This window comes from Etheostoma cragini, chromosome 13 (genome assembly GCF_013103735.1).
Source record: "Etheostoma cragini isolate CJK2018 chromosome 13, CSU_Ecrag_1.0, whole genome shotgun sequence".
Taxonomy (NCBI): Eukaryota; Metazoa; Chordata; class Actinopteri; order Perciformes; family Percidae; genus Etheostoma; species Etheostoma cragini.
Genome location: NC_048419.1, coordinates 17,301,677 through 17,326,204, shown reverse-complemented (window position 1 = coordinate 17,326,204; position 24,528 = coordinate 17,301,677). Strand labels below are relative to the sequence as shown.

The following is a 24,528-nucleotide window of genomic DNA, read 5'->3' as shown; positions in this document are numbered from 1 at the left end:
GTCCATCACATAGTTAAGTGCTGAATCCAGCATCACAGCAAAAGTGCTGCCATCAGTTCCAACCGAAAATAGAGCTACAAAAGGATAGAACTAGCGTAAGTGCCTAGGACAGATTTTGAGACAGAGAAAAAAGAGAGAGAAAAGTCTGCGTAGGCACTCCCATTTGTTGGCAGACAGGGGGTAAGAGGGGTCAGATGAGATTGGAGAGAAAAAGGGTGGACCTTGATTGAGAATTGATGAAACAAGTGGATGGAAACTGAGCAAAAATTAGATTGATGGTGATCTAAGGGGAAAGAAAAAGAGGAGAAAATGAGAGACAATAAGGCTTGATGTTAATAATGATGAAAAATAAATTAACAAAGTAATTATAGAAAGGATGAAGAATGGATGATCATTCTTGCAAATGATGGTAATGGTGATATTAAAATTAAATGAACGGCCATTTAATCTCAGATTCAAGAGTTATATATATATATATATATATATATGACTAAAGCCATCGCAGTCAGCACGGTGTCTGGATTACTACAGTCTACAGGAAGAAACGTTTGTTTCTGTAACATCTGCAACAGTTACACTTTGAAAGTAGCCTTCCCAACCTTGTATGTGTGTGTACGACTGAGGGACAGAGATAGTGGCTGGTGGACACTCTGCTGGGAAGTGATAATGATTGTGTGATTGTTTGACGATAACAGTCTTCTTGTTAATGCTGACATCATAGATAATTCCTCCCCGGACACTATGTAAATTGCTCCTGACACAAATGCTCTGGCAGTGTGCACTTTTATTACCGCAAACGTAACCGTTGTGTGTACGCATCTTCACCCATTGTATAAATGTTCAGTGTGTAAGCTCTTAAACTTCATTTATTTTTTTAACACAACACAATCATTTTTTTAGGGGGCTTGGTTTATTTTATTTTTTCCCCCACCATGAAATAATGTTTTTTATATTTCAAACAATGCCAATACATCTAATGTGTTCTAAATTCCTTCCAGAAGTTGCAATATTTTCCTCTCTGTACACTTTCCAACCCTCTAACATAGAGTGCAGTTGTTTTATTTGTTGATAACGCACCACTCTACTATATGTGTGGTCTGTACTTCCTTCTACAGCTGGCTGTCTGGTGCCAACAGTTCCTGCTGCTTCAGGCTGATCGCTTGGTTGCTTTTCGATTAAAAACCACTCTATTTTTCTCACTGTAAAGAAGCACATGGTCATAGGCTCACATTAATCACCCATGTTTGCACACTGGGGACATTGTTAGATTAAGGTCTAAAATCAGTACCAAGGAACTGGCCAGTTAAACTGCAGATGGGGATTGCTGCTATTAAGCCATTTTTCTTTCACTCATTTTTTATTTTACCAGCATTTTTAAACTCCAAGGGCCACTTTTGTCCTGTGTTGATATCTGTCTTTAAGATTTATTTCTTACTTGTGTTAAATAACACTGGTGTTTGCTTTCCCAAGAATAAATCGTTGATTAATGAATGGATGGGTCAAAGGTAAAGTAAAAGGTAAAATAGTAGATGTATTGATTGACAGATTTGTGGATGGATGGCTATGAATAGACCTTGAGAATTTTACAGACTCGGACATAGCAAAAAAGCTGACTAACAATGTGACAATCAATACATATTTTACATAAGGCTGGTACATGCAATAACTATGTGTTACGGCGGGGGGTGAGGTGAGGACCCAAATGCAACAGACAGCAGGCAGGAGCAGATATACAGGGTTTTTTATTTAAACCACAGTTCAAAACACAGGGAACAAAAGGTAAGGTCCAAGCAAAATCCAAATCAGGCACGGAAAAGGCTGAAGTCCAAACAAGGGACAAAACCGGGCACGAGGGATGTAGGGAACAAACAGAGAGGACTCCACAAGGGAAAACTCACAGGGGATGACAGGAACACTGGCAGGAAGACACGGACGGTGAAAACTCACAAGGCAGACGGAACTCGACGTAGGAAAGTCACAGCACAAAATGATCAAGCACTAGACAAAAAGAACACAGAGGTTAAATACACAAGGTAACGAGGTAATGGGAAACAGGTGGGACGTCAGGTGAATCACATTAGGGCGGGGCAGGACAATCAGACAAACAAAGTGAAGCTAGACAAGACAAGACCAGACAGAAAGATGACTACCAAAATAAAACAGAAAGTAGAACAAACAGAAACAGGGGAGCAAGACAACGCCAGGAACACAGGACCATGGAAAACACGGACAAAAACACAAGGAGGCCAAAGAAAGGGAAACATACACCCAAACAAAAACCTCAAACCACAACAACTATGTATTGCCACGCAGCAATAAAATGTCTTACAGGGGGTGACATCACTCTGTGTGATCTTGTGAGGAATGTCCAAAAGAGGAGAAAGCTCTTGATTCATCTCTACAACTTATGGAAGAAATGCTACCGTTTTTTTTACATTGTTTCTGGTCTTACATGTATTAAATATGAGCAGTCAAATTGAAAGAAAGCTGTAAATATAATCACTAACAGTGTGAGCCCTGATGGCAGCTGATCAGTGTGAGCAGCGAGAGACAGACCAGAATTGGTGTTTTTTCCGAGAAGGATCATTAATTTGCATCATGAATGTTTAAGAGAGCAGTCTGGATACAGTGGGTTGAAAGTAATAATTTGCAAGAACTATTAATGAATGCCAACAAACCTCTGAAATGGAAACTTTTTGAACTTTGGAGAGAAGGCTTGATTAGTAATCAGTAGGATTGGTCTTCGAGTGCAAAATGTCACTGTGCCTTCATCATCACAGTCCCTGTGCATGCATGTCCCTAATACAATTAGGGCAGTGCTGGTCTATGTCAGTCACAAATGGGTAATTTTCATTCATGTTCAAACTATCTTGAACTTCAAACATAGTTCAGAAAATTGCCATCTCTCTCTGTAACTATTTTTCATCGTTCTGTTCTCCACCTTTCCAGAACTGCCACATTCGATAAACAGCAACTTCTACATTCAACTTGAAATGAGAATAAAAGCCTGGCAGCAAGTGTCAGTGTTGATTAAATGGCCTGCTAGTTTTCTTCTGTAATATATAGTGAATTATACTGCACATGCATTGGCATGTGTTACATACATTTTTGACACAATGTTTTAGATTGCTGTGGCTTTATCATAGACACACTAAGATTTACATGAAAGACCCTTGAGGTGGAAAAATGGAGGAAATCAATAGGCAGAAAGAACGAAGGACAGGAAGAAGAAAATACATTTACTGCTAGAAATGGAAACTCCTGTTATCACATAGTGTCACTCCCAGAAGCAAAACGTAACACCTGCTTCTGGGGAAGAGGGGCATTTTCACTCAGCAGCCACAAAAAAAAAAAAAAAAGCGTGTGTGCAAGAGTACAGTCACCAAGGCATACGGCCCTTGAATACAGGGATGAGAACACAAAGGTGTGAAAAAGTGGCTGGTTTAAGAATCTGAACAGTCAAACAAATAATTTCACGCTGCCTTGAGAGGGACTAATTATGCTGCATGAGAAAGACAGGGAGTAGAAGAGAGAGGGAAGGGAAGACAGTTAACAAATGGTTCATTCTTGTTATTTGTTATGCCAACCTTACAAATATAGCTCAAACCAACAATCTGCCAAACACACGGCTCTTGCATTCTGAATATGCTGAATTTTCCTTTGGCAGCTGACATCTTTGTCCAGAACTCATTCCCAGGGCCAGGTCCAGTTCAATCAATATCTGACCGACCGTGTTTCTTCCCACAGCTAAAAGACAGACAGCTGAGATGTGAAGCAGGCTCCTGCAGGTTCAGACTCATGATTGGACCAGCATCTGTCATTCTGAAGTGTCCTTAGGCAATAATGGCTGAATTACTGCCAACTTTAGTTGCCGTTGTTTTGACCTCTCTTTGCACCAGAAGAGGGCATTTGAAAATATAATCTCCTTAAGGGATAAACACATTATCGCATTTTTATTACATTTGACCTGTGATGACATCAGGTTGTGTCTTCGCGCTGTGAGCTGCTGTGCTAACAATCAAAGAAGACTGGCCAAAAGAGCATTTGTCTGAGCTTTTGAACTAAAACAAAATCCATTTTATAGCAGTGATATCAGCTCTGAAGCAGAAAATAGACTTGTTTGCCCAGAAAATCACAGGGTACAGCCAGCGTCTCATTCTCCCGTTTTTTGGATTGATTCTCCATGGTGCTATACATCGGTCTGATGCTCAAGGGAGGAACAGACTATTTCATTCTGTCTTTTACTTTGTTTTTGGTCTGGTACTGAACACTCACTCACATAATCTCAACTTTCCTTGGGATTGTAGTAATAAAATAGCAGGGTTGAGTCCTTTAATAATTCAGTTAGTATTCAATGGAATATGGTAATTGATCAAAGCCAATAGTCTTCTGACTGGAAAATACAGTAGAACCTGTATAAATGATTTAAGGCTTATGCTGAATGAGGCTTATACAGAGTGACTGATCCTTGTGGTATAATGTTGTTATGGCGACAAATACATGGACAATGGTGTACATACAATAATTTACATATCTGTTGTGTATTGATAGAATAACTGTGTAAAGGGGACTATTTGTGACAATTAAAATGTACGCTCAAACACAGACATGTGGGCTTGCAGACAGGTAACAGACATTAAGGCTAACATTTTGGTGATCTGGTGTAGTCAATCCAGTGCCTGATTGAAGGTAATGTTAGGGCAGACTCATGGATGTTTAGAGAGCAAAAATAAATGCTAAATTGGTATTTTGCAGCCACCTGCTGATTTATGTCTAAATTTCTAAAATCCACTGGAGGACAGTGTGAAACAAGTATTGAATACAAGTAGATAAGGAGAGGTAGGCTGAGGAGAGGGGGATATATGAAAAAAGTACTTACTAAACACTTAATCACAAACTAGGCATTGATGGTAAGTTACAAGTGTCTGAGTGCTTACAGTTTCCACATTATGTAGCCTATGAGATGACAACCATTGTCACAACAAATGCTGAATGGACTTGATTGATTGTTTTCGTTTTTATTCAGAGTTTTCTGGCCATATTGTTGGATCTACAAGCCTATTTGCTTTATTTAAAAAAAACTTAAAAATAATATGATCTGCTGTCTGTTCAATCCACATTCAGGAATAAGGTTAAGGTGGAATAAAGGACTCTGACACACAACCTACTAAGAGACAGGGAGGAAGGAAGAGAAGGCGTAGGGAGTGAGAGACAGTGGCAGAGAGAAGCAGACGGCAGAGTAGAGGTTGGACACAGAAAAAAAAGGCAGAGAAAGAGTGATGGATAGTAGAAGTGTATTTGCTTTTGTTGTGCTAACATCATATATCTCCGGCGAACAGCCTCCCAGTGCTGAGGGGCTGTGTGACAGAAATCAATCAGAGGGCAATCGTCCATACACTTCCACTGATGTGCCAACCCATCGATACAGGCATGAGAGAAAGGGTAGGAGAGAGAAAGGTAAAAAGTGTAGGAAAAAATTTGACGTTAAGAGAAGAAAAATGATCAAAATAAAATAGAAGAAAAGAGATGGGAACTCGTTATCCCCAAATGATTGTTGTGGATGTGTTTATCTCCTTATTTAAAGTGTCAGTCAAAAGTCCTTTTGTATGACCACCGAACACTCTAGCATTTGTAGCCTTTCCCTTAAGAAAACATCAGTATTTGCTTTTCCCAAAATAACACTAGGAGAAAAATATCTTGCGTTTGCTCACAATTTTTGTGAACAAAACAGTTACAGACATTTGAAAGAAATTTGATGTGCTTTTTGAATCTCTGCTCGCTTTGATTTGAAAAACTTCAGTAGTGTTTCAGGTAAAATGGGGATACAGGAATATACTAGAGTTAAAGATGCTTGCTAATGTCCTCAGGCTTCAGAGTGTGTACTAGACAAGTGAAATTGTAATGTTTAGCATTATATGGTTAAAAATAGGCCAGCTGTAGGGTCTCAATTCTGCAAATCCTAGCAAAGGATGCAAAATGTATCCTCTGCCTGGTAGAAAGTCCCATCTGAGAGTCCGAAATTAATGTGATAAAGCACCTGTTGTAAAATTCTGTAGGTATACTAAGTGTGCAGTTTGTGGATGTGAGTTTGTTTGTTCCATTCAACTCTCCGTGCAGTGTGAGCCAACTAGGTCTTTTTACTGACCAGAGCTAACACAAGTTGTGAAGGTCCCTGCTGAGATCAATACATCAGAGCCTGGAGCACCTGTCAGGAAGCATTGTGTGTGTGTGTGTGTGTGTGTGTGTGTAATAGCATGTGACAGTCATTAGACTTCAGTCAGAACTCCTGTCCACCTCCCTCGAAGAGAAACAACATGAGATCACATGAATCAACTGCTGCACACAAAGTACAATGCAACGCAACACACACTCACACACACACACACAAAGTGCGGGTGTGTGCGCTGAGTGATACTGGCCAGAGGCACGGCCGACAGTCTGTCACCTCTGAAGACAAGAATGGGAATCCCACCTGACATCAGCCTCCCTTTCTCTGCCCAATGGCATAAAGATAATAGTTTCAAGGCCAATGTCACTTACACACTGAGGGATGACCACAGGCGTGCACACATCTGCTGTTGGTGCATAATTCACACACATACATGCCACACTACAATATGTATGATGTATGCGGAGAAAAGGAGTCTGTCGGGAAGTACAGCAACTGACCTACATCAGGCTCTTGCTTAGGGTGCATCATCTTTCAGAATGTATCTGCATCTTTACATACATATTCTCATGTGCACTCACCCAAACAAACACACAATCATGCACTTAATTCTGAAGGAAAGTTTGACCTTACACTTACATCAGAAAACAGGTTGCCACATAAATTATCCCAGGGTTATTATACAGCCCCGAGCCAATGGCAGGTACTTCTTTAAAGTGGCGGGTGACTTTGACTTGTATACCAGCCACAGTGGCAAGTGGAGTGGTTTTCAGCGCTAGTCCGTGACATTGGTTTTAAAAAAATGTGGCAAGATATCCCTGGGGTTAGCAGGCCTGCCGCTGAGTTAGCACTGGCACCTGTTGAGGGCTAAGTAAAGAAAAAGAAATAGATATTTTTCAAAAAAGTGGCACATTGTGCGAAGGGAAAATGAGAGAATGGTTAGCCTACTAGGGTTGGATGATGCTCACTAACTTGGCAGTTGATCAGACATACATTTAAATGCCCTCTGTAAATAGACAGTATTACATGCTGCCGCTGGTAGGGGGCAGTAAATTACAAGTTGACCTAATTTCACCTACGGTGCCGTAAAGCCTAGACTCAATCAGATCTCTGTGATCTGTTTAACAACAGCACAGTGGAACGTTTGTCTTTAACAGAGCAACAGTAATAACCTAATCTACCATCATTACTGAGATTAAACTACATTCTTGGTTATATTTGCACAGAATAACACATTCAATAAGTAGAAACATAACTCAGCACAGTTGAACAGATGCGCAGTTAGCCTACACACAAAACAGCACCCTCGTGAGTTAGCCTACTGTTGATAATGTACATGCATAAATCCTACATAACATTGCCATCCGACTTACTTATTGATGCACACACACAGTAGTGTCCACAGTTGGTCCAATGAGGGGATAAAGGAAAGTGGGATAGCAGTCCACGTTAACGCCTTTCTCTCTCGCTCGAGGCCGCTGTGTCCAAGCCGAGGCGCAGAGCATGACCTTACCGCATGCTGATATGTTACTAGTCCAGGTAGAGCAAGGTACTATACTGACAGGAAGAGAGAGAGACTGTATCCTAACATTGCACGGGGTGGGGGGGGTGGGGTGGAGTAGCTTTCACTTAAAAGGGCTGCATAGCGCAAAGCCCGACGCAAGGGTCTTCACTAGTTTAAGACCAACGCAGTCATCATGATGGTAGCTCTCATCTGCATAACTCTTTAGCCCGCAGACGACCAGTCCATGCACTGTACTTCCTGTCGAACCAACTCGTCTTCAGAAAATGCAAACCATTTGTTTGTTACAGGAACAACTAACCTTAAATTAGAGGCAATAAAAGACCACGAGTCATCCAAGTCTCATATCAAGTGCACTGCCATGGCAAAGATGGGACCCCAGGAGCACAGTGTGGTAAAGGCTTTCATTTTTTAACATCACTTTTTATATGTATTATTAAAAATACAAAAAAATTTACTGAAGCATTGACATTTTTTTTTCTTTCTCATTTACATTCTTTCATAAATTTGAATTCTGGAAAAAGTGGCTGGTAAAAAAATATAAGTGGCTGGTAAAATTGCACATCCACCCGCCACTGTGGCTGGTGGGCAAAAAAGTTAATTTCCCACCTTGAATTATACTATACCATATTTACACACACAAGCTAGTCTGGCTCAAAGGATGTACATGAAGCCTGACATCCGGCACATCCTCACATGTAGGATTGCCCCTTTTTGTTTTTCCACGGTACCATCGATTTGCTGAGCAAAAATGCCCTTCTTTCCTGTTTCGAAGTTAAACACAATCTCACCTAGGTGCAGCTCAGTAAAACCAAAGTCTTTTGTGTTGGTCCCTGAAGCAGTTTGGGGATTAAGTGCCTTGCCAAAGACACAAGGCAAGCTTTCCGGTGCACAGACTTGCCCAATTTCAGCCTGAGGATCCAGGTGGGAGCTGTTGGCCTTCCAGCCACAAGCCCACTTCTCTTCCTTTGGGCTGCAGGTGTTTGCATTTAACAATGTAGTCGATTTACTGGACAGAGTAGTGCATAGTCTAGTTTGAATAGATTACTATTATGTGAGGTTGTTTGATGTCATCACACGTCTCTACCTGCAGTATTGTTGTTACTTTTAGTTTATCTTCAGATTTTCTCGCTTTTTGGTAATTTAATTAATTTGACTGTTACGACTGCTGTCATTTTTGTTTTTGTGGTTTGCTGTGTGTGCATGTGTCCTGTGCTTTATGTTGTTTTCAAATGCAAATGAAGCTGTGCGATAGCTGGGAGATAATTGGTGGAAGGAGACATGCCCAACCCATGATTGGCTGCAGCTGGGGATCCCCCGGATATTTAAAGAGGCAAGATGGCAGCTGTCAGCGGACAGCAGGCATTCCTCATCCTCCTCACCTGCCAACCGACCACACTTTGTCTTTATTCAGCTGTTGAGTTAGATTAAGTATTTTTGGTTTCAATAGTAAAGGTGGACCGCCAGGTGTGTTGATTTAGTTTTCTCCTGTTTAATCAGTTAGGGAGGTAAGTTGTTCGTCATTCTTTTGGCCATATTTTGGTTCTTTAAGTTAATATGTTACTTTCTAGATAGGGTTGTTTTGTTTGTTATTTTAGTGGTAAGCCACCCTGAAGCCTTATTTAAGTTACATACTGTATATCTATGTTCAATATTGAGTTTTACTTAATGTCAAATAAGTACATTTGTGACAAATATGTTTGTGGCTACTTGGGAGACTGGTAAGAGGGGGCCTTTTTTTTTCATGTTGCGTCCTAGGCACCCTTAGACTGGGGCATGACATGATAAATAAATCAATATGTTATTGATGAGGTTACATTAGCAAGACCATGGTGGGCCATTTAATTGTTGAAAACAGTTGTTATGACGGGAACAGTGGTGTAATGTAAAGAAGTACAAATACTTTGTTACTGTACTTACTGTAATTAAGAAAAAACTTTAAGAAATAATGCAAACAAGAGTGAGGTTTTGTCTTTTCCTTTCATGTGACTGTACTTAAGTTATACTCTTATCGTTTCCTAAAATATTAGCTCACAGAAAACATAGCATTCATTTTTAGTTCAAATTCAAACAGTCTTGCTACAGTAGTTGCGAAGTCTTTGTGCCTCCGGTAATTTATTCTACATCTTTCCAAAAATGCTGACATGCACGTGGGTGTGGTTGACAGGCGGTTGAGACACAAACTTCCCAAGATATCTTGATTGGTATGAACAATGCACCTTTGAGTGAGTGGATCATTCTGTAGCATTGCTTACTTGTCACAGAAAATGTCAAATTCCTGCCATTTAAAGAGTTTAAATATTGTGTTTATGACAATGACAGGAAATTGGTCCTTTTCTATAATTTTGTATGCTTTTTCATAAGATCTAGAAAGAAATTTTCCCAGTGAGTGCATTACCCAGGTATAGGGAAAGAAAGTGATCACAGTTACTGCAGTTTGCAACAGGCTTGTTCGAGATGAACTGCGCCGCGCCTGTAAAGTGGACGAGAGCTGGCGGCAGCAGGCGGGGACGGTGACAAAAAGCTACGGTAAAGTTGGACAGTTTCCAGCCGTTTCCAGCAGCCTTCAGATTGAACAGGAAGTCAAAGAAACACTCACATCCTGTTAGGTCGGATTCCGATTTAATAAAAATATTATTAGACACATAGACTGTCTCAGCTTGTACGTAGTCTGCTGTAGTTTTTATTAAGACAGTAGCTGTAGAAATGCTGTACAAACGTTCTGTTGCTGATGTTAATAAACAACAGACTGTAGATGATCCACAATGTGAACAGATTTAGTCTCTCTGACTTCTAAACGTAAAAGTCAGTCACACGTGTTATGTACAGAATAAGCCTTTAAATCAGACAAATGGCAATAAAAATCCCTCAGATTCAAAAACAAAAAGTTCATACAAAACGTCAATTTTGAGTCGATTCTGAACCAATTAGCTGTTAAATTAGCTGAGAGGTAAGCTTTACCCAGCATGCTCTGGGTCCACCTAGGTCTTGGAGTCTGTAAAAAGCAACTGCTCTGCCTGCGTCCGACTTGATCTCGTGAGATTATCATTGCCCGGGTGTGCATGACTTCAGAGCAAGTCGGGATCAAGCCGGACACAAATCTAACCAGCATGCATTTGGCGGCGATTGCTGGTGATCGATTCTGCAAAGACCTGCTCATCTCAAACAAGCCTATTATTATTATAGCCTCAAGTGAAGATGAAGAAGAACGCTTCAATTTGAAACGCTCACCTTGAGTGATGGATGCAGCTATTCTTTGGGCCACTTAGTAACCACATGCATCATTCCTCCCCAGTATAATTAATATCAAACAGTTTGTGTGGCAGCCATAGCCTTTAAAATCTGAAACCTTGACCTTTAATTATGGCACCTCCATCGGTGTAAATTTTGAAGCTGCCAAAATGCATCATTAATCTATGGTTAGGCAAAATTGGACTGGGGTGTCAGGCAAATGCTTTGACCCTTGATCAGACCACCTGTGGAAAATAGTGCATTGTATATTGAAAAATGTAATAAGTGGTGTTATTATAGTATTACCTGAGAGAGATATATATTTATATGGCAGGAGTGGCAGAAATATATAAATGAATTCAACCAGACAGAGAAAGGGAATACAGACAACATAAACTGTTAAATGTTCACCTCAATTAGTAAGATATTATAACCCTATACCAGTGAGAAATTGCAGGTATTTACATTTACACATTTTGTTTTTCACTCTTTCACAATTAATAGGAGATGTTAGTTTTTACCACTAACATGACTCATTGTGCTATGAAGCATTAACACCGCACACTGATATATCTTTTGGGAACGTAATTAAAGTATCACTTTGTAGTTGAGACAACACTAAGAATGACTTACTTTACAAATCTGGCTCATCAGGGCTTGGATCTTACAGTCTATTTAATATAATTTTTCGATAGACAATTTGTCAGATCCCTCCCTGGTAGTCTTTAGTGTTCCCGAGGCTAATAGCTGTTTACAATACCTGTAAATTAATGCAGAATGTCACTGTCAAAACCTGTGAAGCCAGTGTGAAGAGCTACATGGAGGTGGATATAATTACTAAGTTTAATCAGAATGTTAAATATCAAATGTACACATGCAAGGCCACACACACACAATGCTAATTTTATTTGGATAGGCAGATTTGCTACTGGCAGACTTAACAATTCAACAGTCTGGGTCATTTTTCAAAACACCAATTACTTGTCTGCATGTCATCGATCACAGGGCTAACTATTCACTCAGAGTGACATAAATTAAGTCATGTGTCCCTAAACAAAGGTTGGAAAAAGACTTAATTGCATCTGTCATGGGGTTACGTCCTCTATCCTGCAAGTGTATTACGTTAACATCTTGTTATCTAAGGCTAAGGCATTTCTTATTGTGTGACTACTTTCAATTCACACTAATATATAATAGTGTATGTGTGCACATGAAAGCTGAAAATGCCATAAAGAGATCTAAAGCTGCTGTGGGTAACAAAGGGGGAAGTGTTCCATTTCTGTCACTGCCTTTGATGAGTGATGCTTATTTCCCGTACAGAAGGTAGCTTTGTATGTGTTTGTATACATACATACATAAATACATACATACATACATACATACATACATACATACATACTTAAACACACACGATATACAGCGCTGGTCGGAGGAACAAACATTGGTTGGTGAGGAGGACAAAAAAAGCAGGGTGGCGGGGGTAGCATTTATTTTAAGCAGCCTTATTTATAGAAAAGAAAACCATGGTCCTATTGAAGTTGATGAGTAAAAAACAAGTTCTAAAGCAGAAGCTTATGCTTGTGTGCGTAGTAGTGTTGATGGGGAGGAGCGGGGCTCAAAATCTGAAAAGAACATGCTTGTGCGCTTGCCTCGTGGGTTTTGGTCTCTGTCCTCACCCAACACAGTGGAGTCCATCAGCAACAGATACCCCTTCAATTATTCAGGCGGTTTGCATGAAAAATAAATGGCTTCCTCCTGCAGTGAGAGGTGTAGTACTAGAAAGTCTTTCAGCTTTACACTGTACACTCACACAGGGGTTAGGCTGGACAGTTGATTCCTTTCAGCTATGATTGTGGATCACTGCTTTTGTCTCATTATTGGCCAAGACTAAAACAATTGGGCAGCTGCTTGTAAATTAACACAGAGATACTCTGCGCAACGTTTTTTGACACAAATGCCTGATCACTGTAAGCTTCACAAACATTTTATAAAACATTTTATAGAGGTTGATGGAAAAAATAACCCAGAAGGTTCAAAGAACAGGTTGGTTTTTTTCTTCAAAATATTGCTAACCTAAATAAGATAGTTTCAACAGTGTTTGAATGATTTATTTAACTGAAAAATATGTACCTAGACATCTTTGCACAACTCTTCTACATCTTATATACTGTATACCTATATCAAACAAAAAGTCAATTCAAAAAGTCTTTGAATTGATCAAATGTGCATTGTTCCTGGTTCAACTTGCTCCGCAGTGGTCACTCATGCATGGGATCCAAATAGTATTGCGTTCAGTGTTTTACTGTGTGTGCATGTGAATCTGGACTTCCGTTGTGTGGTTGCAAATGGTTTAGCTCCTTTGTTTCATGTGACAGCATGAATCTATGAGGGTAGTTCTCTGAACAATATAGGCTTGTCACACAGTCAGCCAGCTTACTTCAATGATTAGACTGGAATCGAGCCAGGTGTCTATGATGTCACGTTACTTTGTTCTAAGTGAAATCCATTTGGAATTAGCCGACTTTTCTCTTCTCTCTACTTTGCCTTTCTTCTCCTGTCTTACTAATTTTTGGCTCTCTTTGTGTCACTGTCTCATTTTTCTCTTCATGATGATTGGCCCAGAATGAAAGAAAAGGTGGAAGAAATAGCTCTGCAATAAACTCTAATGTTAGCTTCCCCTCTGGTTCCCTCTCTTCCCAGGTGGTCCATCACGTTGGTCCTCCCCTCCATGCGACTGCTGCTGCAAGAACCACAAGGGCGACGGAGAGGGTGAGAGCGGCACCTCCTTTAACGAGCTCTCCACCTCCAGCTCCGAGAGCCAGTCAGAAGCCAGCTCTCCCCAGGGAACAGTCATCTGCGGACCGGTCAACCGCCAGTCACACCCTCACGCCAACGTCCAAACCCTGGACAGGCCTTCAAAAAAGGGCCCCATCCCCATGCTTCAGCAGTCTGACCAGCGGCGAAAGAGTGACTTGCTGCGCACGCTTACAGCAAGCTCCCGCGACACCAGCACCTGCAAGAAAAGGCCGGTGAAAGAGAAGCTGACGGTCGAAGAGGAGCTGGATAAGTGCATTCAAGACTTCCGCAAGATCAAGATCCCGGAGAGGTTCCCTGAGAGAAAGTACATGTGGCAGGCCGACCTGCTGAGAAAGTACCGCCTCTGAGCCAGGAAACAGGACAGAGGTAGCAGACACACAAGGCCAAGGATCAGTTTACATGTTTTTTGATCTTGACTTTTGCAACAAAAGGGAGATAACACTTTCCTTATTTGAATCCTCACCTTTATGCCAGATGGATGAAAGTCTACAAAGAAGCTAGTAAGAAGCATAAAAATTCTGTTATTGACATATGTAGTGCATATGTGTGTGTATGTAGTTTAGGCCCTAATGTATGTACTGTAAGTATGTGCTGTACCTTACTGAATTCTTCAGAGCTATGAATAATGTATCCCTGAAGATGAATCCAAATGGGCAAAAGACATCCTCTATGAACCAGTCAACCAACCAAATGCTTGCTAATGGCTATTTAGCCTTAATGGGGGTTGCCTAGGGTTACTGGACTGCACACACTATCATCTGTCAAACTTTCACTGGAAAAAACATCACAGGAGCCACAGTTTTGGCCCACTCATTGATTTGGAATGTGAATGTGTGGTAATTTGTGAGTGTGTGTAGGTGTGTGTGTGTGTGTTCTTGCACCCAGTTGGCCTAGAGGTCACAGATAAATCTGCATCAGGACCCATTAATAATTCATGGTGTCCCGACCGTGCTCTCACTATAAATACACCCAGAGCGCTCTGCAGCCAGGGTGGCGTAAACAGCTTGGTTAATTACTTAACTTTTAGGAAACATTTTGGGACCTCTGAGGCAGGTGGAGGTACATTTTCATTAAGAGCACAATCAATTTTCTTCTTCTAATATCAGTTATGTTGCAAAGTATCCTAAGTGCATTGCACTAGCCTGCATTGCATTGATTTTAGAAGTGTTGACTATATGGAGCAATTACCAGGTTATTGTGTGACAAATAAGTCATTTACTAATTAACAATTACTTCACCTAAATGAACACAACACTCACAACCCTTCATTCCCACACACAAAGCAAACAATCATGAGGTCATTTAAACCATGCTCAATATGTCACCAACAGTAAACAGACAGAATGGGACAGGATTGCTACATAGGCTAACCCATCTACACAAACGGCTGCTTTCTTCCCCGACTGTTTACACGGTGACCAATAGTTATCGGTAATAGGGTCCATTGATGGAGCTGATCGATGCGGTTCTTGTTTGCAGTCATAGATGAAACCCCTGGGTTATTTACGAAGAGAAGCTGGTCATGTATTTAGTGAATACTAGCCACTATTCATGTATGCATTTACGTGCACCTTGCTCAGTCCAAGTCCATGTGTTTTAATGTTGTTACATAAAGATGTCACACAGCATATTTTAAATTCAGCTTCCCCAGTAAGTTGATTGTTATTTATTTAAGGCTCTTGGACCACCGCAAATGAAAAAAGCACACAGATATTCAGTAATGTTGTAAATGTAAAACTAGTCTTTTGAGAGTTATGAAGGCAAACTTTTGACGATTAATGCCATTTAATACAATCATTTTCAGATTAGTTCATTTAAACAGGTAGTGTAATTGACATCACGATGAGTTTTTTTGGAGATGTGTAGATGAAAGAACATATATAAAAGGGATTGGATATATTGGACAGCAGATTGTAATAGTCAAAACTACTAAGGAAAGAAATACATGATGCAGTGAGACTTACAGTTAAAGATGGTAAAATGTTTTAATGGTAGAAGAAAAATTTGCCATCTATGAGGGGCAAATAAAAAGGATGTATATAGAAGGAAGATTTTAAACACTCACTACTTCAAATGTATGAGACACATTTGATTCATTTAAGTTTCAATAAGAGGAAGTAGCTGTAAGATTGATAAACAACTGACAAGATGTGTTTGTTGATTGCAGCTTAAGGTTAAGATCTTGGTATTTATGAATAGTGTGATAGACAGCTGGGATAAGAAATGTAGCTTGGGTTAGGTAAATATTGATGAAATATCTTGTATAGATGGTATTTCAGAATGACCTTGGGAGTAGGACAATAAAAACAGAGACACTGAAAAAGGGAAAACTTTTCACAGAGGAACTTGAGTAAAGCTTTGTATTATTTGTGGTTATTGCAGCTTATGAAAGTGCAGAGGAATGTGCTTCATTAACAATCATAGCTTTTACACAGCACAAAGTGTAAAGTTAAATGAAAAGCACACACACACACACACACACACACACACACACACACACAAATAAAAAATGTATAAACTATTAAAAGATCAGTTTTTTAAAAACATATCCATTATATGTTAATAGAAATGGGCAATTAAAACAAAGTTCTATTATAATTATTTTTCTATCTAAAGGCCTTTAAATCAATAGATTATCAAATCCCCTTATGTTTCCCATAAAATGTATTTCCTGTGAGAGGAGTGATTCACGGGTAGTAAGACATTCTAGTTATAGTATATTCCATGATGCTCATATGTCCATGGTTTATTACAGTATACATTCATATGCTTGAAATAGGTGCTCTATGAAAGCCAACCAATTTTCTCATGTCAATACAATTAATACAACATATTTTTCTACATTGCTGGAATAAGACATTGTCATTTTAAAGTAAATTATCTTATGAGTTGCAGTGGAAATATAATAATCCAGACTACACATTATATGTAAATAAACACAATAAACCATACCTAACCAGAATAATGTATTATACTATCTGTATATAACAGGCAAATCCATGACGTGTGGCTGCTGCACTGTTTTTAGTCATGCAGTAGACTGACGCTAATGTAATACAGCCATTCTTGTTTTATCATTTAGATTATTGGGCCATCAGGGACGAGGGGAAAATATAACACACACCTGTAACATATTAGATATTTACCACTATAACAAATGATAAGCTACATGCTCTCCAAGACAACAATGACAAACACGGACTGTCAGCACATTTGTCTGAGTGCCACACAGGCAAGAGGCAAAGACATTTCAGTGATGCAAAAGAAGAATCTTAAGAACAATGTTCAGGCCTTTAAAACAACTAAAAACTAAATAAGTTTGTTCAAAACTGAAAAAGGTACAAACTGTTCATCTGTAACCCTAACAAGTTTGTTATTGAACAATGCAGTCAAAAAAAAGAAAGATTTTTTTTGTTTAGGCTCTGTATTCCAGAACATTGGATTTGACATGAAAAAACTATAAGGTGAAAGTTCAAAGATTTTGCTTCTAACAGTTTTGAGGGTGTTTACATCCACATTGGGCAAATAGTGGATAGTGGATTTCCTCCTATTTATAGGACAATGCTTCTAAATATACAGTTGTACTGCTAAAAATCAGACTGACCCTGAAACCAGCAAGAAGTGAAGACAGCTTCAGTAGAGGCCTGGCAGAGTGGGTAACATTGTTTGCAAAGTTAAAGCTGAGAATCAGAACTTTAACTTCAGATCTGTTTCAATCGAAATAACAAGTGCTGGAGTAAAGAGCCAGCGCACAACTTGACTACCTGCACTATATGTGAATCTTTGTACAGGTATTGTTTTCCCTGTTGGCTTTCCTGGTCTAAACCAAAACAAAAAAACCAACATTTTTTCACCCATTGAATACAGTACAGTTGGTATACATTGACCATTTACAAACAAGAGCTTGTCAACAAAAGTCACACGAATGCTGGTCGTCTTACAGCTCATGAATACAGAAGGAATTTGAGCGTTAGGCCAAACAAAAGTTTGCCTTAGGTTGATATTTGCTTCAAGCTTTGTGAGAACAGAATGCCGAGACAATATACTGTATCAAGTTGTTTCTCCTTTTACTAATAGAACATGTGTTTTCAGTTGCTGTTACAATTATTATCTGGCCAAATTATCCAAGCAAAGCAAACAGTTTGAATAAACATGATCCATGTGAAAGGAGGAAGTCTCAAATTGTCAAGGGAAAATTGTTTTAATGGCTTTTTTCATACAAGTTATTTCTGAGTTAGTCTTGTGTTGTTCATGATCAGCCCAGCTTAAGCGGAGGGATATTACGGATTGTGTTTGCTCGACTCTGCCTACCATTTTGATAATGTGCTGGGTTTGTTTACTTTAAGATGATTCAACAACAAGGTCGGTCAGTCACAGAAAACTATGAGAGCATTTTCAAACAGGTTTGTCGTAAGACGCGATTAGAAATGCTGTTGAACAGACAGAGGTAAAATAAATACCAATACACCTGGTGGCCTTCTAGAGTAGAATACAGCTGTTTTTGCACAATGTATAAAGAACAACAAACAAAGTATTTGAAAAGGAGAGAAATATGAATAATCCCTTAACATGCACAACACAGCCACAAATAACAAGAGAGAAAGCGGACCAGTTTTCACCTTCAGAGCACATGAGATGATTTAAGTTCTTTAGACCTGAAAAGAACAAATTATGTAAATTGTATTGACAAAGAATGACTGTTTTTAAGTCAAATGTGATGTATGAAAAAGTGACTGAACTGATGTAAAGTTTGGTGATTTCAGTTATCTTGGAGTGCCCGACTACCGTCTGTGATTTTTTTTCCTGAAATTATAGTCATGCCCTGCAAGTGACTGTAAGACCTCTTCTTTTCCTCCTGCCTTTGATGAGCCTGTGGACCACAAAGAAAATCACACTATTCCGATATCACCATGGTAGATCTGGCACACACTGTTTGAAACAAAAGGGCGTCTGTTTTTATGTATGTTATTCTGACAAAAAAAAAAAAAAAAAAAGAGGAAAAAATGGTTCAGATACATTGTGAGCATGTTGGTATACAAAACATATAACAGATAACTTAGTCTGTTCTTGTGAAAAAGAGTATGTCAAAACCTGATATCTAACAGAATAAAGAAAACTTGAAAAAAAAAGATAAGCACAAATGTGTTGATAGTGTCTGCTGTTCCTTCAAAGGTGTATTACATTTTCAATTAAAGAGTACAGTGCGACTGAAAAACAGAGTGATTCTCACCAGGGGCATATGAACATAGTTCATGGAAATGCTTGATTCACCATGAATCCTATAGAAAATACAATATAGCTTAATTATGAAAAATAATGCAATTACAAAAACCTGCCTATGAACATTTTCTGATCTTAAAATTATACATGGATTCATGTCCAAAAATTAAATTGAATGTTATTTGTTAACAACCAAACATCTGTGGTGAGAGTTGCCCTGTGTTCCAGGAGTTAATTTGTCTGCCTTTAGAGACAGTACAAATCCTCTGAAAGTCTTTAGATACAAGGCATATAGTCATTTTGAAAATGTATGACAACAACCAATAAACAAGATATTCTGTACAGCGATGTAAGACTTGTATTTATTCCCAGTTCTCATCAGCTTTTGCTGTGGCAGTCTTAATCCTCTGAGGTCCACAAATTAGATGACATTTTAAAATTGATTATGGATTATGGATGAGATGAATGCTTCACAGATGAGAGGATGACTCATCTGTCATCGTCTCCACCTCAGTTATAAAATGGTGTTATGCTTATTGCAAAATACTGCATTGATACTGAATATTGTGGCAAAGGGTTTTTAGTCACATCATTGGGTGCTGGAAGAAGAACATCAGCATTCGTGGTTAGATCCGATAGTCTAAACATATGATGCCTACAACTCCCTGCAAAAGGCATCTATTAGGGCTTCACTTGACACGAGATGTCCTCACATTTCATTGCATCTGCATAATGCCCTGTTTATGTCTAAAACATGTTTTTTTTTAGTTTAGTGTGTGCTCATTACATGAAATAAAACATTAGTAATGACAGTATTATCTTGTTTATGCAGGTGAAGAAAGGAAAGGTAAATTGTAACCTGTATCCAAAACCAATCCCTTTTTACTGCAAATATAAGAAAGTACTATATTTATAGACTTTAATATAGTTTTATATTTACTTTCAATTCATTGTGTCTCAAGCATTCCCAGAAACGAACAGAAAACGTAGTGTTATGCACTACTTACCCTCATTGTTTCACAATGCAACGCTACCCTTTTTATATATGCCAAAATGACAGTTCTGGGACTGTCAGTGATGACACAAAATGAAAATTATTTCAAGTGTCTAATCTCAATTTACTACTCACTATATAGAGTTAACTACTAGGTTTACTATATAGAGAGTAGTGAATACAGGAGCAACAACATGATTTGGGATGCTGCAGTAGATTAGGATCCCACATTTACTATACAGTGTAAAGTGTTCTTTACACGCAACATGTACATCACTGAATGAGCTTGTTGGGGTTACGACAATACTTAGAGCACCAAGCAGACTGTCTGGATGAAACAGGTTCAGTTAAGAGCCTTCGCTCAAAGGTCAGTCAGGCTTACAGTTGGCTACAAACAGACAGCTGAAAGACTTGCTCAGGCCAGTTGTACAACAAGAGTAGTCTGCCCACTACTTGCTTCAGTAGATGTGCCGGTCATTTGTGTGATGGAGGCAGGGGCGCCCAGCAACATGTAAACAAACAGGAAAAAAACTACTTCTAATACGTCCCTGAAACAAAGGAAGCGCTTAAGAGGATGTTAAAAGGTTGTGTATGTTGCATATTACATTTCCACTGTTTAGAAATGAAACCTGTTCCATTTCCTTTTCAGTTTTTGCTGGAAATGTCAGGTGAGTACAGTATTAAAAAAAAAGTTGTGTTTTACCTTCACACACTGCAAAGCCTGAATTGTACATATCATCATAGTAAAGTGATTTCAATGAGTACAAAAAAAATGCATGAACATCAGCCAAAGGATGTACAAGTGTAAAAATCTGGTACATCCGAGGAGAAAGCAAACAAAATTAGTAAAATTAGTACTATAAAAAAAAAAAAGGTCTACCATATTTTCCTCAGGGCAGACCGGTCTTTACAGGTGTGGGGTTTAAAGAGACAGGCGCTTCATATACTGTCTGTCTATTCAGACAAACAGAAGTGTGTTTTGTGAACAGTAAAGCATGTGGCATGTTCCAGCAGAAACCAAAAATAGTATGAACCTAAAATTGAGAACAATCTGTCTCCTTTAGAGTTGAGGGTTGGCCACTAAGAATGGGCCAGAGACTAATTAGACAGAGGAGATGGAAATTGAGAGGGAATCATGGTCATATTTTCTTCTCAGTGAATGATGCACACAGCGTTCAAAAAACAATTGGAAATACACTAAAAACAGTCATCTGACAAGACTTCAAGATAATTCTATTTTGCAATGGCATATGGAGAGAAATCTGCTATTTCTGTCTGACTAGCTCGTCCCCTGACAATACAGTTAATTATACTGATTTCAAAGTCCCAATCAGGAAGTGAAAGTCTGGTTGTGAGGGAAGAATGCCCGTTTCATGTCTCTCTTTGTGGCTGCCAGCCCTCCGTGGAAGGGAAGAGGAGAGAGACTATGCATGACAGGCTTAAAATAGCATCAGTGGGATCAGCTATCTTCTCAAGATCAGGCGATGAGGGCTACATGGGGCTTTTAGAGCTGGCCTGAGCCAGTGATAAAAATACTGATAAAACAAGAAATGGGTGGATGTAGGGTGTGGATGGAAGTGAAAGGGGGCAGGTGATAAAAGAGTGTTGAAAGAGGAAAAGGTATTAAATTAGGATTAAAGGTTAGAAAAGGGAGGAAATGAGGGTGAGGCAATAGGCAGATGGAGAGGTAAAAGCAAAAGGTAGATGGAAAGTAGACTGAAGGAATGGAGATTAAAGAGAGAAAATGTAAAAGGAAAGAAATAAAAGTCAGACAGGTAACGGAGTAAGGGAGGAAAGGAGGAAAAGTTCTATGAGAAGTCTATGGGAGGGAGGTGCAGGAGAGGAAATAAAAGATTAAGATATAGGAGGAAAAAAAACAGGAGGATGCGCACAGACCCTGTGTTGGCTGTCAGCATTCATCTCCAAGATAAGAGCTCCAGCTACATGATCTGTTTTCCAGCATTACAGATGAAAGTGAGCGGTCCTGCACTGCAATCAGATCAGCCGTGTGTATCGCCATTGTTGCCACTAGCCGGGATGATTTTCTCAGCCACACAGCTGAACGACGCACACTGCCAGGCATTGTGGAGCAAACAATGGTACAAGCCCTTGTGCACAATAAGCTGATCCAGCTTCAGCTGTGTCCTGAGCCACTATTGCACTAACAAGATTAGTAAAAGGACATTTAATACGTTGTCTCTTTTTCTCTGTCAACTGAACCGTGCAAAACATTAGTTAAGGTCCTGCTGTGCAATGTCACATAATAGATACAGCAAGCTTTTAAATATACAGTGTAGAAGACATGTCCGTGGAGGGCTAACAACCGCAATCATAACTGGAAGTCTTGCGAGATTTGAGAAGTATTTATTCGTCTTTTCAGTATTGAACGTGGCATTTTCCTGACTTCCCTATTCAGTCTGTATCTTTGACTGTATCTTAAACTGCATGTTATTATTTCCTGTGTATGATTTCTTTTGTGAATCACTTGTCCATTGCAGTCCTTTCAGGAAAAAAAAAATGACATTACATTTGACTGCAAAAATGGATGACCAAATGTTATTTCTGTTTGACTTTGTGACCACTAGCAATGTTTGGATGTGGGAGTCCCTGTTTTATTTGTCCCTGTACGTATTTATCTCATTTAATTGGCATGCACAAAATGACACACATATACACATGAAAGCTGGCTGGCAAAGGCATACACATTGCTGCCGTCGGTTTCACACTGTTGTGAGTTGGTGGCAGTAGCACTGCACCATCAAAAGACAGGGAAGAAGAACATGTTGTAACAAAATATGACGTAACAAAGCAGGATTAAAAACGTTTAATAATTCGGCATTGCAAATATATATCATGAGGAAGGAAATGCATTTATGTTAAGTCTTAATGATACACACAGAGAGTTGTGGTGGAAACTGTGAATGTAAATAATACAGTGCTTGTTTAAGAAAACTCCACAGGGAGACTTTAATATGCCTTTTATGTCCACCGCAGGACCTAGGTTTATTATTGTATGTATCATTATATCTAGTATTCCACATTCCACTAACATAAGGGGAAATTGTTATTGATTTGAGACATATAAATTCATTGTTTAAGTTAATAGTTATGAGTAACGTGTTTTTTCTAAATAACTACAGACGGTCACATGTAGTGTTATGTACGTTTATCACTGAAGACAGTGATAACTTCAGAAGGAATTTTTTCAATTGGGTGAGTTGATTTACTTGCCAGCTTCCTCTCTTCGCCTCACTTCTTCCACTCGTATCCTACAAGAAAGGTATCTCAGAGGAACACATGGGAACACAACAAATTTAAAGAATAACACAGGCATCGTACCTTCTTATGTGGCCGATCATTTGCATTGACTTAAATGGATTTATGTAAATTTCCAACATTTCTCATAACTCATTATTAAGCCATCAGGATAATTTATCACCTTAGTGCCCATTTGTGCAGCGTGTTGTCACAAATAAAGGGAACACTATTTCTACTTAGAGTCACAACCTCAGCCCATTAGCCTGCTGTTGTTCATACTGAAATGTTAATTAAAAAGTGAGATGTGTACAGTAAGTGTTAAATGTATCTGCAGTGTTACTCCTATGTTTCAATTGGCACTGCGATCCGGGGGCGCTGTGGCCCCCGGCGAGCAATCGCGGACACTCAAGTCAGTGGTTGAGAATCTTCCAGCTGCGCCACAGCGCGTTCCAGAGGCGTGCGTGAAGTGCCTCTCAGCTAAGGATATGCATCAGGTCTATACTAATGCAAGCCGTGGGGCGTATGCACAGCCAGGCAGGAAGTGAAACTGCGAGAGTATCAAGACAATTTACCAAAACACCCCCCCCACATATTGTATACGTCTTCTCTTTAACACCACGGATGGCGAGAGACTAATCTTGGGGGTGGAAAAACATAAGGCTTCACAGACCTGTTTTTATAAAGACAACGCCAGAAAAGAGAAGCAATGGAGTTTAATTGCAGGAGTGCCTGGAGTGGCAGGTAGTTACTAGCTTACTAACCACATGATTTTGTGAAGTACTTGTAGAGACAATAAAATCTGCAAGTTGGGCAGCAAGACGTTCTGTTTCTGAGTTTGGTATGCCAAGTGGCTGAGGACAGAACAAAACCGCAGTGCATCTGTAACGAAGCAAAGACGCAATTTTATTCCAAAATGAAGAGGAGAGACTTATCTTTTGAGATAAAAGTCTTGCAAACCTAGACTGAAGACGCTTATGACGAATTGGTTGCATACTGTACTTTAAAAGATATTTTTGCCTTTGTTGCTGAGTAATTTATGCCTTTTTTTCAAGCCTTTTCAGCTATGTCATATTGGCATTCAGGTTTATGTTATTGTTTGAATGCTTTTTTGAAAGTTACCAACAAATATGACTGATTATGTATGTAATAGTTATTCAGAGTGCATGGACATTTCTTCATTCACACTATTTTTATCTCACAGTGGTATATTTTTAGATATGTTGACTCATAATATTTGGCTGCCTCTGCTGTCAACAGCTTGAGTATCTTCGCTGCTAATGCCGGATCAACAAAGCCAATCAGCTCATGACGGCTCAA

At 39.3% G+C, this 24,528-nt stretch overlaps 1 protein-coding gene and 1 long non-coding RNA gene across 2 annotated transcripts in view; one reads left to right on the top strand and one right to left on the bottom strand.

Moving 5' to 3' along the window:
- Nucleotides 1–16,193, top strand: part of kctd16b (potassium channel tetramerization domain containing 16b) — a 71,674-nt gene extending 55,481 nt beyond the window's left edge. The window contains exon 2 of the mRNA XM_034890310.1: nt 13,623–16,193. Within this exon, the coding sequence (XP_034746201.1) occupies nt 13,623–14,086 (464 nt within the window). The 3' untranslated portion in view covers nt 14,087–16,193. The remainder of the gene's footprint in view (nt 1–13,622) is intronic.
- On the bottom strand, nt 10,133–23,625 carry LOC117955682. Its single transcript, XR_004659111.1, has 3 exons — nt 23,615–23,625; nt 19,072–19,075; nt 10,133–10,215 (listed from the first exon to the last, which is right to left on the bottom strand). It is a non-coding gene; the product is annotated as an uncharacterized LOC117955682 (long non-coding RNA).
- Nucleotides 23,626–24,528: the final 903 nt, after the last annotated feature.